The sequence below is a fragment of the Artibeus jamaicensis genome, unplaced genomic scaffold (assembly GCF_021234435.1).
Source record: "Artibeus jamaicensis isolate MK-2021 breed Jamaican fruit bat unplaced genomic scaffold, CSHL_Jam_final contig_497, whole genome shotgun sequence".
Classification (NCBI taxonomy): domain Eukaryota; kingdom Metazoa; phylum Chordata; class Mammalia; order Chiroptera; family Phyllostomidae; genus Artibeus; species Artibeus jamaicensis.
Window position 1 is genome coordinate 4366814 of NW_026521863.1, and position 16174 is coordinate 4382987.

At 51.0% G+C, this 16174-nt stretch overlaps 1 protein-coding gene across 1 annotated transcript in view; it reads left to right on the plus strand.

The window, feature by feature from the left end:
• The window catches only part of PRKN (parkin RBR E3 ubiquitin protein ligase), an 869798-nt gene that overhangs the window by 724172 nt on the left and 129452 nt on the right, over positions 1–16174 (plus strand). Inside the window, exon 8 of the mRNA XM_053668746.1 lies at positions 9409–9470. Coding sequence (XP_053524721.1) covers positions 9409–9470 — 62 coding nt within the window. The remainder of the gene's footprint in view (positions 1–9408; positions 9471–16174) is intronic.

A 16174-nucleotide genomic window follows, 5' to 3' on the forward strand; every position in this document is an offset into this window, starting at 1 on the left:
TTGATTCACAAGTGGATGGGGGCAAAAACCCAGAGGGCAATTCCAGCCCTTGGACTCCCGGGACCTCTGAGCAGCTGGTCAGTGTTGTTGCTGCCTGCTCTCCAGACACTCCCTCCCCTTGGCTGCTGGGTGCTCCCCTTCTCCCACTTCCAACCCCGTCTGTCCACCCTCACTGGCTCCTTCCCAGTCTTTCTCCCTCACTAACACGCCGCCATCTCAGCAACTCAGGGTAAAAATGCAGGCGTCACCCCTACTCTGCCTTTTCCTTTGCTCCCCCACAGTGGGCACCAGCGAGTTCTGTTCGCCTCCCCCACCACACTGTCATCTCTCTGACCACCATACCACTTCCTCACTGGGGTCCCCGCTTCCAGCTTCGCTCCTCACCTCTATCTCTGAGTTCAGGCTTCGGAGATGACAGCGCGAGTCTGGAAACCAGCCTCATCACTCGTGGGGCTCTGAGCAAGCTGAGCCACCTCTCTGCCTCAGAATCCTCAGCTGGGAAAGGGGGAGATGAGCCATAAATAGTCCGTCTCTACGAGCTGGTGATTCTGTGAGGACTGATGAGCTACTGCTCACAAAGTGCGCGGGATGGCTTCCGGAAGACAGAAGACGGTTGGTGAATGTTGGCCGTTGTTGAGTTCATAGTTATTTTCTCCACCAGAAGAAGAAAGAGCCCTGAGGTTATGAGAACTGCACCAGGCTACGTAAAATGCTAACATCGGGGGAAGGAGGGTAAAAGTATCTGAGAATTCTCTGAGGCGTCTTTGCAACTCTCCGGCAAATCTGAAATCATTTCAAAGACAAGCGTGAAGTATAAAGAACATCACCTCGTGTGTGAGATCCTGCTGTGGCTTCTCCTCACTCTTGGACATAAACCTGAACCCCTTAACCTGGCCTCTGAAGTCCCTCATGATCTGGCTCCTGGCCAACTCCAGGCTCACCTCCTTCCACTCTCCCTCCCACCCACTGTTCACTGGGGGCGGGGCCTATGCCAGCTCTCCATTCAGGTCATGGTGGCCCCACCCACTCTGCTAGAGGTACCCGCACTGTGGCCTGGCTGGCATTCTGGCTCCTCCCCTCTCCAAACACCTCCCTGCTCTGTCTTTCTCCATAACAATTAGCATGATCAGGAAGGGGCCTTTTTTCCTCTAATTTCTTTGCTGAGGTGTCATCTGACCACCTAGCAGAATGTGAATGTCACAAGGGAGGGGACTATGTCTTAAGCAGCTCCAGTCCTCAGTTCCTGGAATTTGGTTGTTGTTCAACATATTTGCTGAAGGAATAAATGAACAATCAGTATTAAATGATATTAATATTCTTTCTATTATCAGCTTTCTTCTACTACCGGCTTCACATCATGCGGGCATAGGAGAATGTTAAAACTAATCAAATTAACAAGTGGGCTATTCAATGAAAATTAATGTGTTGTTTCTTGATATTTTAGTCCTCAATCTCTAAGGCAGAAATTGGTTTCTGCATGTTTAAAATAGCACTGTATACAACAGCCAAAGTCACTACCTCAATGTAAAGGCAAGACTGTGATCCTTTTCAAAAAAAATGTATAGTTGATATTCTTTTAGAAAGGATGGGATTACCTTGTCTTGTAAAGAGTCAGGTAAAAATTGCATTATTCTTTTCTTTGTTCTCCATTAGAGTATTTTATAGTTAGAGAAAAATAATAAGGAATAGAGTATACAGAGTTATTGGCGATTTGGTTGATTTAGCACGCCGTTCGAATCCATTCGTAACGCTATTCAATTAGATGCAGTAGCAATTGAAAGAGAAAGATCTGGTCTCATCTTTAGACATTTGAAAGATTGCTTTGCACTGTCCTGACTTGATTAGATATAGTCTAAATTATCTGTGGGTGTTACAGAAACTCAAAGTTTCTCAGCTGTAAAAGGCAAAAATAAACAAGTGAGTGAGACAAAACATCCAATCAGCCTTCCAAGAACAGTGGGCCCTGGGGATCCAGCCCAGGTGGCACCCGGGGCAGGTGACGGGGGCGGCGTAATGTGTTCTAGTTGGATGTCACATCTGCATGTCAATTTTTTCCAGGCCCCGCAAACTTCACAACAAACTAGACTTCTTGCCTAAAAACACTGGGTCACTCTTTACCAAAGGGAACATTTTGTCTTTTAACTTTTTGTTTTGACATAATTTCGGACTTAGAGAGCTAAGTTGCAAGACCAGGGAAGAGTGTTTCCATGCTCCCTTCAGCCAGACAGGCACAGGGGGACAGTCACTGCGCAGGTTTCCTCCGAGTGGCATGCACGTGAGTAGCCGGCATGGTGTTCCCTCCCCTCCAAGGACTTCGGAGCGTGAGCCCTCGTCACTGGGCGAGTCTGCCCCATGTCCGCAGTGCAGTGACCAAAACCATGAAAGCGGCAATGACTCAGCATTTGTGTCTAACATACAAACTCTACTTAGATTTCTCCACTTTGTCCTAAGTGTCCCTTCCAGCTCAGGGGTCACATGCAGCCATGATGTGTCTTTACTCCCCTCGAGTCGCATCCTGTCTCTGCCTTTATGACAGTCATGTTTGGATGGGTACAGGCCAGTTATTTTGTAGAATGTCCCTCGATTTGGGTTTGTCTGGTGCTTCTTCATGTTCAGACACAAGCTATTCGTTTTTGGCCAGGGCGTCATGGATGTTGTGTCCTTCCCATGTAACATGACAAGTTGTGTTCTTCCCATGTCACATGACAAGTTGTGTCCTCGTCACGTCAGTCAGCAGGCAGCCAGGCTGGTCAAAGTGCCAGCTGCCAGGCTTCTCCAATGCAAAGCTAACATTAGGATGCTCAGCTAATTAGGGATAAAACGGAGCCTCCAAGCAGCCCCAGTGTCTGCCAGTGGGGGGCGTGGGAGAGCAGAGGTGCTGGGCCTTGCAACGGGATGTTATTTAGCCGAGAGGAAGGAGGCGTCCTGCCATGTGGGACAACGTGAACTCACCTAGAGAACATTACGCCAAGTGAAAAAAGTCAGACAGAGAAAGACAAATACTGTGTGATTTTACTTCTATGTAGAGTCTAAAAAATAAAAAAATTGAATTGAACTCACAGAATCAGAATAGAACCAGAGGGCTGGGGGACAGGAAGTGGAGAGATGCTGACGAAAGGTACACAGTCACATAGGATGAACAGGTCTAGGGGTCGCATGCACAGTGTATGACTACAGTCAGTCAGACGGCAGTAGGCACTGGGAGTGCGCTAAGACAGTAGGTTTCAGGTGTGTGCGTCACCAAAAACTGTGAGAGAGGATGTAGTCCAGTTAGCTGGACTGTGGTAACCATTTCATCGTGTGTATCAAATCATCATGCTGTACACTTTAAATATAGATTTTTTTATTTTAAAATATGTAAAGAAATAAATTTTAAAACTCTTCAGGCAGCTATGTCTAAGAAACAAAAACTTTAGCAATCATACAACTAGGTAATTTTGTATGTGCCTTATTTATATTTATTTTCCTTTTCCCTACATGTCAAAAGTTTTGAAAACTGATACCATAAATTATCTACCTGAAGTGGAAGTTAAAAAATTGAGTTTTTGGAATAAAAGAATCGTCATATTTCTTTTCAAACTTCTACTGTTAAAATGCTGCTAATCCTCACTGCCTCGAACGGGTTAATTTTATAATTTTGCTCGTACATTGGATTTATCTGAAGTGAGTTCTCATTCTCCACTGACCACAGGCTTAGAGAACGAAGGACACCCGGGGAGAAAGGAGCTGAGCCCGGATCCGGTGTGGGCCCCCTGCAGGGCACCCACCCTCCTCCCTGGCTTTTTCTTTGTCTTCCCTTCTGTGAAATTCTGTTGCTGGATGCCAGGGCAGGACTTTTGATGGCATACAGTATATTCTATCTTGACAGTGTGGAAATTAGAACATTCAGTTTCTAGGAAATATACTACTTTTCATTCTACTCATACCAGTCATTCTGAAGGAAATCAAGATATGAAAGCAGATGCTACAAATGACCTTCTGTTACAAATGTTGTATCTAAATTATGGCTCCATAGGCTTTCTGGATAAAATCCAGGAGGCTCCGTTAAATCTGAATTTCAGATTAAAAAAAAAAAGAATCTGGGACATATACTAAAAAAGAAATTATTTGTTGTTTATCTGAAATTCAAGTTGAACTAGATGTCCTGTATTTTGATTTGCCAAATCTGGGAACCTTAGGCTTCTGACAATGTAAGTCCTGTGCTTCTCCCAAGAACTCCCTTGAATTTATTTATTAGGCATTAGGGACAATGGTGTCCTTCTCTTTGTCCCCATCACTGATGTGCAGGGGACCAAGTCTGCAGCCCCCATAAAACACTGTCATGTGCCCTCAGGGCATACGTTTGGCAGTCCAGTCCTTTTTTGATCTTTTAAAAAAATGCTTTTGCTACTTAGACAATCTTTTGTCTTTTAATCAGTACATGTAGATAATAAAAATTCCTCATAGTTGTCCTAAAGTTTATGGTATATATTGAATATTTTAATTAACCTAAATCTGCGTTCAGAGATCCCTAGAAAAAGAATGTGTGATGCAGACACCTTGTAAGAGGGTGCTCCCGATTCCTCCTTCAAACCCTGTGACATTGCTGTCATTTACATCACTGAAGTGTACACTGTGATCACCCAATGCACCTTTACTAGTATTACAGTTATCTTTCAAAACAGTTGAGAATCAGAAAAGTGAAAACTCTTACTCACCTTCCCTGACCCCTCTTCAGTGCTCTCTCTTCCTCTGTGCAGACCCAAATTTCCGACCTACCCCATCTCCCTCCTGCCTGAAGAGCTTCTCTAACCGTCGATGGCAGGACAGGTCTAAAGACCATGAACCCCTCAGCCCTGGGCCAGGAAGGTCTTTCCTTTGGCAGGGTCATTTTGCTGGATACAGAATTCTAGTTGATGGCATTTTTGTTTCAGCATTTTAAATGTTTCACTCCACTCTTTGGCACTTGGTCTGAGTTCCCAGCCACTGGTACTTCAGGTAATTCTTCCCCTCTGTTCTCCCTTCTTCCTCTTCCCGGGACTCAACTTATGTCTCTTACTCTCTTTGAAACTGCCCCACATTCTTGGATATTCTGTTCCATTTTCTTCATTCTTTATCTTTTCTGCACCTCAGTTTGGGAACTTTCTTTTCATCTTTCTTTCAGCTTACTGACTCTTTCTTCAGCCGCACCAAGTCCAGTCTGCTCGCCACAGTGGCTTCGCACTTTGGGCTTATGCCCGGTGAGGCTGCACTTTGAGCGTGAGGTGTCAGAGATGGATGGAGAAGAGGGCGATGACTCGGGAGAGTCTCCCAGGGAGAAGGGGGGTGCTGGCCAAAGACAGTGATGGGCAAACTGCACACAGGCTCCACGGGGAGTGGGCCCCGAACCTGCAGTGGCACCGCTCTCAACAGGGGCACAGCGTCAGGTAGAGGGCGTTATTTCTGTTAGAGGAGCTGTGGCCCATTGACCACACGAGCTGTGATTGACAGGACGGGGGAGGAGAAGGGGAGACAGGTGGTGGTGCTGCCCACAGCTGCACAGGGGATGCGGGCAAAGCAGCTACAGCAGCAGGACAAAGGAGCCGTGGGTTTCAGCATCATTGGCATCGTCCCATGTGGTCCAGGCTGGGAAGAGAGGTGAGAGGTCAGAAATCCACTTAACCAATAGGCAAGCGTACAGGGCTGGAGGTCAGAGCTGGGGCCTCTGGGATGAGGAATAGGGAGAGGAAAGGGGGCACGGTCACGAGCACCGTCATCTCTGAGCTGGGCTGGTAGTGGCCACACAGTCCGTGACTCATTCATGAAGCACCCGCTGGTGAACCCTTTGTACAGCCAGGCACAGCAGTGACCTGATGGCTGGTCCCTGTCCTCGTCACCTTGGCATTCCAGCAACAGGAGGCAGAGGGTGGAGCGTGCGGCAGTGGGAAGGAGGGAGCACCATGGGAAATGCGGCTGGGGTGCGGCACGCGGGGTGCGGCACGCGGGGTGCGGCACGCGGGGTGCAGACGGGCCCCACTGAGAAGGTGACCTGGGGAGGTCGGACGGCGCTCCATGCACATGTCGGGGCCAAGAGCGTGGCAGATGGGGGGCAGCAAGCCCACAGGCCGGGACAGCAGCCAGCGTGGGCGTCCAGGGGCAAAGAGCAGGCCTGTATGGCAGAAGCGTAATGAGCACGGGAAAAGGAGGGCTCGGGACGATGCCAGGGCCTGGTGCAAATGACCTGCTGGGCCGCTGTCACGGCCTTGGCATTTACTCTCAGTGAGCCCGGGGGCGGCCTGGTGGTCGGCATACATACCTCAGCATGATGCTTTTTACTTTGTCCTCGCCCGAGGACGTTTGTCACAGCTTTTAGAGAGAGGGGAAGAAGGAAAGAGTGTGAGAGAGAGAAATATCAATCAGTTGCTTCTGATACACTCTCCAACACAGGATTGAACCCGCAACCCACGCATGTGCCCTGACCAGGAACCAAACCCACAACCTCTCAGTTACAGGACAGCACTCCAACCAACCGAGCCACACCAGCCAGGGCTTAACAAGATTCCTTTAACTGTTACGGCGAGGGCAGACCTCCTGACGGGGGCTGAGGCCGATGGTGCTGGGTCCCGTGAGGCTGGGACGTGGGCTGGGGACGGCAGACAGTGCCACTGTCAGAGTGCGCAGACCCCACACGAGGGGTTTGGGTAAACGGGAGTGCACGCCCCTCGCAAACACCAACCTCTGTGCAGTCTTGGGTCGCTGGAGGGCCCTTTCTCCCTCCCTGCCACGCCACCCACTGGGCACTACTGCCTCCCACAGGCCTGGTTTGTGTCTCCAGCTGTGGTATTTTTAACCTCCGTCTTCATGCTGAGTCTGTACCTTTCCACTTCCCAAGTTGACGTTTCTTCGATGAGCAGTTACAGATGCCTCCCCACCACCACCACCACCACAGTCTCCTTCAATACCTTGACCCCTTCCAGCTCTTCCCTCCTAGCTGGGTGCTATGTCGATCCTTGTTTTTATGGTCCATTGCACCTACCAGGTGTTTCAGGTGATTATCCAGTCTTCTGGTAAAGATGTTGATATTTGCGCTATCCTTGGCGTCAATCCTCATTTATATCCTAGGAGAACATTGGAATACAAATGCCGAAAGTAGGCTAATTTCAAATCCCGTCTCATTTTACCTGGCATTAAAGTAAGTCAAATTTGAAGGATGTAAAGGATCACTTGTTCAGGAAAAAATAATAATCCTCAAACATTTCTATGGTTGCATAAAATTATTTTTTAAAATGACATTTCTTAAACATATCAAGATATAAATTTAGGTATTGGCATTCTGTGTTTATACAACCAGAAGGCGCACAGGAAAACTGATAAATTTAACGAAGACACAAAGCCCAAAGTAGTCACGTTAAGTCTGGATTTAATGCTGTGTGATGTGGAGACCAAACCATGGGCTGGGGTACCAACCGGCCCCTGACAGTGGGCCCAGCGTTTCTCATCTTGGCCGCCTCCGCCCCCGGGCTGCGCAGGCTCCCTGCTCCCCCACTTCTCCCTGCGAACCTGCCCCTCGCAGGCTGGGCAGCCGACACGGGCGCTCTGCCACGCTGGGAACCATCCCTAGAGTTCACTCTGCCGTGTTCTTTCCTCCTTCATTTTACAAAACTAAGCGGGATCACTTGCTCCCGAAGACAGCTCAGAGAGCTGACGTGAGGCTGAATTTCCACAGCAGCTTGTGGTTGAATTGCAGGCATGCAACCCAGTGACGCAGAGTATGATGTTCCTAATTGACGAGCTGGCCCTCAGAACAGCCACTCCGAAACAAACAGCTTCTCTGGAGACCCCCGGATGACAAGGCGCCATGGCCACAGGGCGAGGAGCGCAGCCCCGGGGTGTCTCCCGCGCCCAGGCTCTAGCTGTCTGTCTCCATTGTCACGGACCCGCCTGTTGCAATGCAGTCACTGTTTTTCACCAGAATATTTCCCTCGGCTGTTCATTTACTTTCTTGGCTATTGTCAGGTGATGATATCAAGTGGTCATATTCAGGAACTACTTTCTCTGAGTATGAAATAATGCCAAGGACTACATCAAATGTAACCTCAAAGAGTAAAGCTTTGTCCCAGCATTTTTCATGACCACAAACTTTCAGAATGGGCACTGGCCCCTGCGAATTCACCTCCGCAGTGTCCCGCAGAAGCAGCCACTGAGCCTGTGTGAAAACATCCAGTTCCCGGGTTAGGAGGTGCTGCGTTCCATCGTAAATCACCAACTTCTTTACATCGAGCCCAAGGCTGCTGCTGTTACTTTCTGCATGTTGCTTTTAACCCTGCCTTCTAGCGGAAAGCTCAAATCTCACCTCTATTGCAAAGGACTCCTCCACCGCCCCTGGGAGGCCCGCAGCCCCCCACCTCGGCCTGCCCTGCCCAGACCAGTGTGCCCAGTCTGTCCCCCACGGGGACATCACAAAGCCCCCTAACAGGAGTGATGGCTTTGGTGCAGTTTGCATGCAACTCAATTCCGTATCGGAAACTGCGGCAGAGTCTGCAAGCCTCAGAGAAGCAGGTTCTTCCGTCAACTTCAACTTTGTTTCCAGAGGGACTGTTACAAATGCCTGCACACCACAACTGCCTGCGGAACAATTCTGTTAAAGACAGGGCAGAGCCCATTGTGAGTGACAAGCACTGGTGTGTGTGTGTGTGTCTCTTTGTGCCACTGAAGACAGAACACACGGCGCTTGACGAGGCTGCCATTGACGGGTGAAACTTGGAGGTGACAGACACGGAGGCTGTGGTGGTCCCATGCCCAGGTCCCTCCCACTGGAGGCCCTTTCCACACCGAGATGCAGGATGTTTAGCACCCAGACAGCGCCCCCTGGAGGACCAGGCGAGGCTCTGAAACAGAGCCCATGAAGGCGGGCGTCCAGCTGCCCTGTCCTCACTCTCTTTTCTGTTCATGATTTGCATGGTGTTTTTTTTTTAACTTTTCAATTACCATTAACATTCAGTATTATTTTGTATTGGTTTCAGATGTACGGCACAGGGGTCAGACAAATGCATAATTTACAAGGTGATCCCCTGATAATTCAAGTACATTCTCAGTGCCGTTCTTGGTCCCTCTGGACGGCCCCGCCCCGGGCTGGAGGGGGAAACAGGGTGGGACAAACAGGTGCAATGAGCCTGCACTCCTCAGCTCCCCTCTCTGGCCTCACAAAGCCCTGGCTGTCGCTAGGGTCAGGTGACACGCAGCAATGACATGGTGCCCGAAGGGCAGGTCACAATGGGCAGGGGAGACAGGCCTGGCCCCCCAGCTCCCGCCCTCAGAGGTACTGCTTTTCAGGGGTTGGTTAGGGGGTTGCAGGTAGCCCTGCGTGGCGATAGTCACACCCGTTTGTCAGAACTCACCACCCCAGAGAAGGGGAGTAACACATTTGTAACTCATTTCTTTCTCCAACAGCTGGCTGCCCCAACTCCTTGATTAAAGAGCTCCATCACTTCCGGATTCTTGGAGAGGAGCAGGTGAGTGAGCTTCTCCAAGGCTGCACCGAGGGTCCGAGGGTCTGACGGGAGGAAAGACGCACAGCAAGGAGACAGCCCGAGCTCCCCTGGGGAGGCAGCGTCTGCTGACCCTCCGCACCCCAAATGGGGAAGGAGCCGCGCCGCACAGCCGTGTGCAGACACCCCCGCCCTCCCCCACCCATCAGACCCAATGGCGTTAATCGGCACGTCTCTCTGCCCGAGCGTTTCCTCTCCGACGCCCGCAGGAGTAGGTGGCACGGGCAGGTGAGCAAACATATCAGTGCTGGGAGGAGTTGTGCCTGGGGGGCCCCTGGGCACAGACAGCCCTGAAGTCCTCGGGCCAACGGCCCGCTCTCCTCACCAGGGTCCGTGCTTCCTGGGCGTCATCTACGCTGCCCTGCTGCGGGAGGACATGACCCTGGGACTTCTATACAAATGCACCCCATTGAAGGGGCGTCATTTAAATGCTGTGTGTGCTCAGTGAGACGTGTTAGCTTCTCAGTAGATGTGCTAAGTGAATGATTCGGGTGCTACATAGTATATGTGTTAGATGTATAATATCTCATGTGATTGCAAATAATACAGACACACACAACACATACTTTTGACTGCAGGAATCTCTTACTCCTTATATGGATTATAGGATTCATATTGTAATGTTAAATCTTTATATGTCGAGTTATCCCTGGAATACACCTTGTAGCGGACAGCGTGGTGGGTGACCCACCTCACACTCTCCTACTGACTTTACCCCCAAACGCAGCCTTTGCCAGCTAGGCTCAGAGGACACGCCAACGAGATGCGCCGGCTCAGATTTGTCAAGGAGGTTTTGATTCGCGTGTTTTTCTTCAGTACGTGTTTGTGGAAATGTCGGACTGCCCGGTTCCAATAAGAGATTACAGACAATATGAGGTTCATTAGAGGGGGATTAAAAACACTGGAGTCATTTTCAACAGGCTACATTTTTTTATTAACAGGCTACATTATGACTCCTTCATAATTTCACACTGCAACTTGCCACAATAGCAGGCGTAAGTGTTGCTTTAAATGCAAATGAAATCAATGATCCTTTATTGTGGGTGAGAATCAGTAACCAGCTCCCCGGTTGCACCTGTTCATGGAACAATCTGCATCCACAGCTACTTGCCCGTGACGCCCTGGGAGCTGCCCCCTGCCGGCTGCCCTGGGTGCTGCTCAGGCGGTGGGACCTTCCACTCGGACTGTGCCAGAGCTCACCGATCGCTCCCATGTGTGTTTCAGACACTGGGTGTCTGGTAGGGAGAGAAGCAGCTGTAATCATCTCCTTGGATTTGCATAAAACCCAGACCGCTTTGCATTCTTTTAGACACCTCACCCCGCCACAATCCAGTCACTGTCTCCCTGATGTGTTGTGCCCCAGGTGACGTCCTGCATCACAGCAGTAGTGGTCTCCGCTTGCCGGAAACACACACCTCCCTCCCTCCCTCCCTCCCTCCCTCCCTCCCATTCTTCCCTCTATCCTGCAGGTACTCATGCACTGGTGCCTCGCTTGGCTATGGCATAGAGGAGCAAAGAGAGAGATTTGTCGGGCCCACGTCCTGGTTGGGGAAGCCCGTGGGGTGTCCTGTGCACGCGGACTGCCCATGCACATCGCGCTGGGTGGTTAGCGTTGGGTGCAGAACAACGGAACCACCAAGCAGGATACCAAGTGCTGGGCGAGGGGTGGAGGTTCATATGCGGCGACGTGTGACAAAACACCTGAGCACCGCGGTAGCATCGGGGCTCTCCCTGGAGGCTTGAGGCCATGGACATCAATGGGTGTCTTTCTCTCCCCGGGCTTCCCGTGTGCAGGAAAGGAGCGGTGCCCCTCGGACATCCCCCAGTTTTCATAAATAGGGTTGTAATGGAAGCTGCAAATATTCAGTACTGCACTCAGATGTTTCTGACTTAGATACTATTTCTACTCCATCAATATATTGAACTCATAGCAACAGAAAGACATTGAGAGAAGTGTATGTTCACTTAAAAGTGAATTTATAGAGCCTTCACAGACACTGGTCAGTTACTCAACACTGGACAGTGGAGATGCTAACCTGCCATCTAATATCTTCAAACATGATTCCTTTCCATTCTCATTGATTTTTGAGCTATGGATTAAAAATAAATCTCTAAACACTATAAATCATTACCTTCCTATAATAAAAATACAATTAAAACTCATTGAAATGTAAAATAATACTTTTACTTTAGCTGCTTCGCCCTATCTCTGATTCGTGTGTACAGTTTACACTCATAAAGCACCTTTCATCCCCCCAACCCCTAACCAAGGCCAAGCCACTTGGCAAAAATATCATCACACTGTAGGCAGAAAAGCCGCCCCAACCGCCCGGCCGAGGCCCAAGGGAAACAAGCATGGCTCCAGTCCACAGGGCGTGGACAGCCTGCAGAAAAACGGCATTTCAGAAGTACCTGCCCTTATGCCAGCTTCCGCTACCGTACTTCAGTCACTGGAGTTTTAAGAAAAGAACCTTCATTCACTCCGCGAATATCCCGTGCACAGTGTTGTGCGGCGTTATCATGCTGGGGGTGGATAAAAGAGCAAGAGAGGATGTCGCAAGCACAGACCAAGATGCAGGCCAAGATGGGAGCCAGCGGTGACCGAGCTGCAGCCTGCTTTGGAGAAGGCCCCGAGGGCACCGCTGCCGGTGAGCGAGGACCCTGGGAGTGGAGCCAAAGAACGTTCCAGGCGGTTCAGTGGCCACCGGGTGGTGAGGTACTGGCTTTGTTCAAGCCAGTTCCCCAAACTCAGTGTGGCTGGAAGGAAGTGAGCAAAAGGGGCCACGGGGAAAGACGCAGATGACCTAGAATGCAGGCGTGGTCAAGAGTTTGGATCTGATTCCCGGTTCAGTGGGAGCTCCTTGAACTTGTAAGCAGCCAGCTGGCACGGTCCAGATTACATGTTAAGAAAGGTCATCTTGTTGCTATGCAGACACGGGCTAGAACTGGATGGTTGGCGGAGACGCTTCTGTTTGAAGAGTGTGCTCAGAGGTGGGGTTAAAGGTCTCGGCGACTGGCTGGCTGTGGGGCTGAGAAACTTCCCATTCGTTAGGGCTCACAGGAGGGTTTCTTAGTCATGGGGCAGGGGTCCTGGGGACACGGAGGAGGGGTTTAAGAGAGGAGGGAGGCTTGCATTGGGGAAGTAGAGGCCCATGGAGGGATGAGAGCCTGGGGAGAAGGGCTACAGGGGAGGCCCGAGTCTCAGAAGTGAACAATGATGTGAGCAAGGCAGATGCTCCTCGGAGGGAGGCAGGTGCACAGCCAGGCCCCCTGGCTATTGTCACCTCACCTGGCTGTTGGCACCTCAGGTGTGTCTCTTGCCATCGAGACAACTTACTCAGCCTTCACTTCATTCCCAAGTTTCCTTGGTGCCATAGGCTCATTTCATGGTCAGCTGTGAGCCTAAAGCCATCTAACAGGGTCCAGGAAATCGGTCTTTGATTGGATGGGTCATCAGGCTCCATCGGCTCATTAACGTGCAGTGGGACAAAGCCATGGCAGTGCCTCCGACCAAAGGCTTACGCAGACCTTCCAGACCATGAATCATCGGTCTTCCCTTCCGCTGGCCCCAGAGCCTCCAGGAAGCCAGCCTCACTGCCCAGGATGGGGAACAGCTACCCCAGGACAGAGAACAGCTGTCTGGAGAGTGAGCAGAAGGGGGAGACGTGAAAACAATGAGCTAGGGAAGAGGAGGCTCCAGGAGGAGGTTCCTCCCCAGGAAACTGGAGACAAAGACCGTTTCTCCCTGGGCCAGGCTGGTGGACTTGGAAACAAAGGCCCCACTCCAGGGACCAGAGTAAAGGGTGAATGGCAGCCCCGCCCCTCCCGTTCCTGCCTGCAAAGCCCTGACGTCACAGCCGTGGCATAGATCCCTGCACCCTCTCCTGGGGCCCGTCCTGCGGGGAGCTGCCGTGGCCACAGCCTGCAGAAGGGGCACGGAGGCCAGTTGGTTTAACCTCCTTTCCAGAAGGTTCCACAGCCACTGGAAATCAAGATACTTTCTGGCATCCTGGCATCTCAAAGAAAAATCATAAATTGTGGTCTCAGACACAGGCCGTTGCTCTAGTTGTACTTCAGCTGTTGGATCGGTTCCTCCTCACGTTTGATCTCAGCCTCCACAGTGGTTGTTGTCCTATGCCACTCCCGAGGCGCGGCCCTTCCTCCAGCCCACTGACCTCCTCGGTCGGTGGCAGATGTCCAGGGTGACGAAAACACCGTCAGCAGCAGAACGGAGAAGCGAACGGCGGTGCGGCTGCGCCCACGCCGGCGGCCACCAAGCCCTGGGCCAGTGGACCGGAAATGAAGAGAAGCTAGACCGAGGTTCCTGACAATCTGTGGGGGTTGTTTGCAATTTAAAAAATCTAATACGTAAAGAAAATAGGACACCTCCGCATAGCAAGTGGAGACGGGCTCATCAGAATTTCGCGTTCCTGTACAAGGTTATTTTAGAGACTTTTTAATCCCAAGAAGTGCTGTAATAAACCACTTTTCATTAGTTTCCAAAAGATGGCCGAGGAAGAGGGGGCTGCAAACGTGTTTGGTGAAGGGGAAGGAAAGGGGGGGCCGCTGTACCTGAGTGCCCCCCAAGGGACCCTCTGGGAAATCCCGCTGCAGCCCGCAAACAGCCCCCTCCCCTGCTCTCGGGGCAGTCAAAAGGCGTGCGGCGCAGCTCCGGGCTGCTGACCAGCTGTGACTCACCCCCACGGACCGTCGTCCGGTGTTCTCAGGTTTTAGTTTTATCTAATACCCTGTACTTCAGATTTCGTGCAGTGTTTAAAATTTTGACTCTTCGTTTTCCTTTCTGGCGATAGCGTGGGACTCGCACATCACGAGGAAGCCGTCTGTGCCCTCCGATGTCAGGCATGCGGAGGGGCTTCCCTGTGGTGGGATGTTTAGGCCCCGTGCCTCCCCAGCCTGACCCCGCCCTCGGGTGAGCCCCAAATTTATCAGTGCCCAGAGAGAAGGGAAGATAAGTGGCCCACACAGTACTTGAACCTGCGACCCTGGCTTCATCATAGGACAATGTCCAGCCCAGCTACAGACCACCAAATCCAGCCTCTACTGGGCTATCCTCATCCCAGCCTCACTGTTTAGGTCCTTCGACTATGAGGTTATTGAAACATCTGTGAATTTATGCTTCAAAATGAACGTTTTCTTTCTTAAGAGAACCCATGAGCACACACACAGAGGCGGAATAATTTGCTCTCCAAATAAAATGTAAACCGCAGCAAGGAGCTGAGGTTCTGCCTAGACGGATCATACTAACAAAAGCTCTATTCACTACATTCTGATGAAATACAGGAAGTATTGTTAATTTTTCCCTTAGGTGCAGAGTAGTATAAGCTTTGTTAATATTAACATTTATTTTCAAAGATTCTTGCTGATACCGTGTTGTCGGCTCTAAGTGATCTCCGCTCTCTGTCTGCGGATCATCCACATTAGGAAAGTAAATCTAGGAACTGGCGAAGTAGTTGTGAGAGCAGCTCACAGAGCCTAAGCCGGCAGGTAAGCAGCAGTGCGCACGGGCAGCAGGCTCTCACCTGGCGCAGGGACCAACAGCACAGGTGGCCGCTGGACAGGTGGCAGCTCTGGCGTTCACGAGGGAATGGATTCCAGAGAGGCCTCGTCCCAGTCGCGAATTAATCAGGTTCGTCCAGGTTAGCTCTGTTTACAAAATGCAGATGAGTGAAAGAGCCCCAGCACAGCGGACGAGCCTTTCACTTCTCCCCCCTGGGACTCATGGACGGCCCTGGTGCCCCCTCGCCTGCTTCACCCTCAGATTCCCAGCGCCCCTCTGCTCTACCTGGGGCTCACTCCCACAACTCCCCAGTGAGGAGGCAGCAGGGGTCCTTCAGAGCCCTCCCAGCTTTGTGCGGCAGGTGGTGGGAGGAAGGGAGGGAAGTGTGGGCCACCGCTTGAAGGCAGCAGAGTGCAGGCTTCGCTGACAATGGTCTCTAACTCCCTGTCTAAAGTACGCCCCGGGGCCTTCCACAGTCTGGGGCTAGTAACACTCCATTGGCTCTAGGTCACTTGCTTTTTCTTTTAGTAAATATGACCATGTTTTAAAAAAAAGTAATGCATTCAGTGCATTCAGATGTTGCATGTGCTTTTCAATCATCAAAATCACCGGGGATGTAAGTGAAAGTACCTGTCTCCCTTTAGAAGAGGAGCCGCGTGCTCAAATGCCCCGAGGGCGTCCTAAATAGACTGCGGTCCAGTGAGGCATTCGCTACAAATTCTTTAGCTAATGAAGGAAAGAGGAGTGTGCACTGACACGCTGCACCGGAACCTGAGGCCGCCCCAAGGCCATCAGCAACGTTTCTAAGGGTGACTGGACTTTGTCAGCAGGTAAACGTCTTCCTGAACAGAAGCTAGTGTCATAGCTGAAAACTTGCTTAACTAGAAAAATAGAAGAATAATCATCAAATCGGAAAACAGCCGATTACTTAGGAGCGATTTAGTTAAAGCGTTAAGGCAGTTCATGTGGGTGAAGCCATCCTGTGTCACTCTGTCACTCATCCCCTGGCCACCGGTGATTTCATCAGAACTCTTTCGTCGCCACTTAGCGGAGTTAGAGTTCATTAATTCACCCTGCAGCCCCCGCGTGCCTGCGGACGGGCTGTGGTACTCGTCCGGGAGACGCCGTACGTGACAGCAGGGGTGCCCAG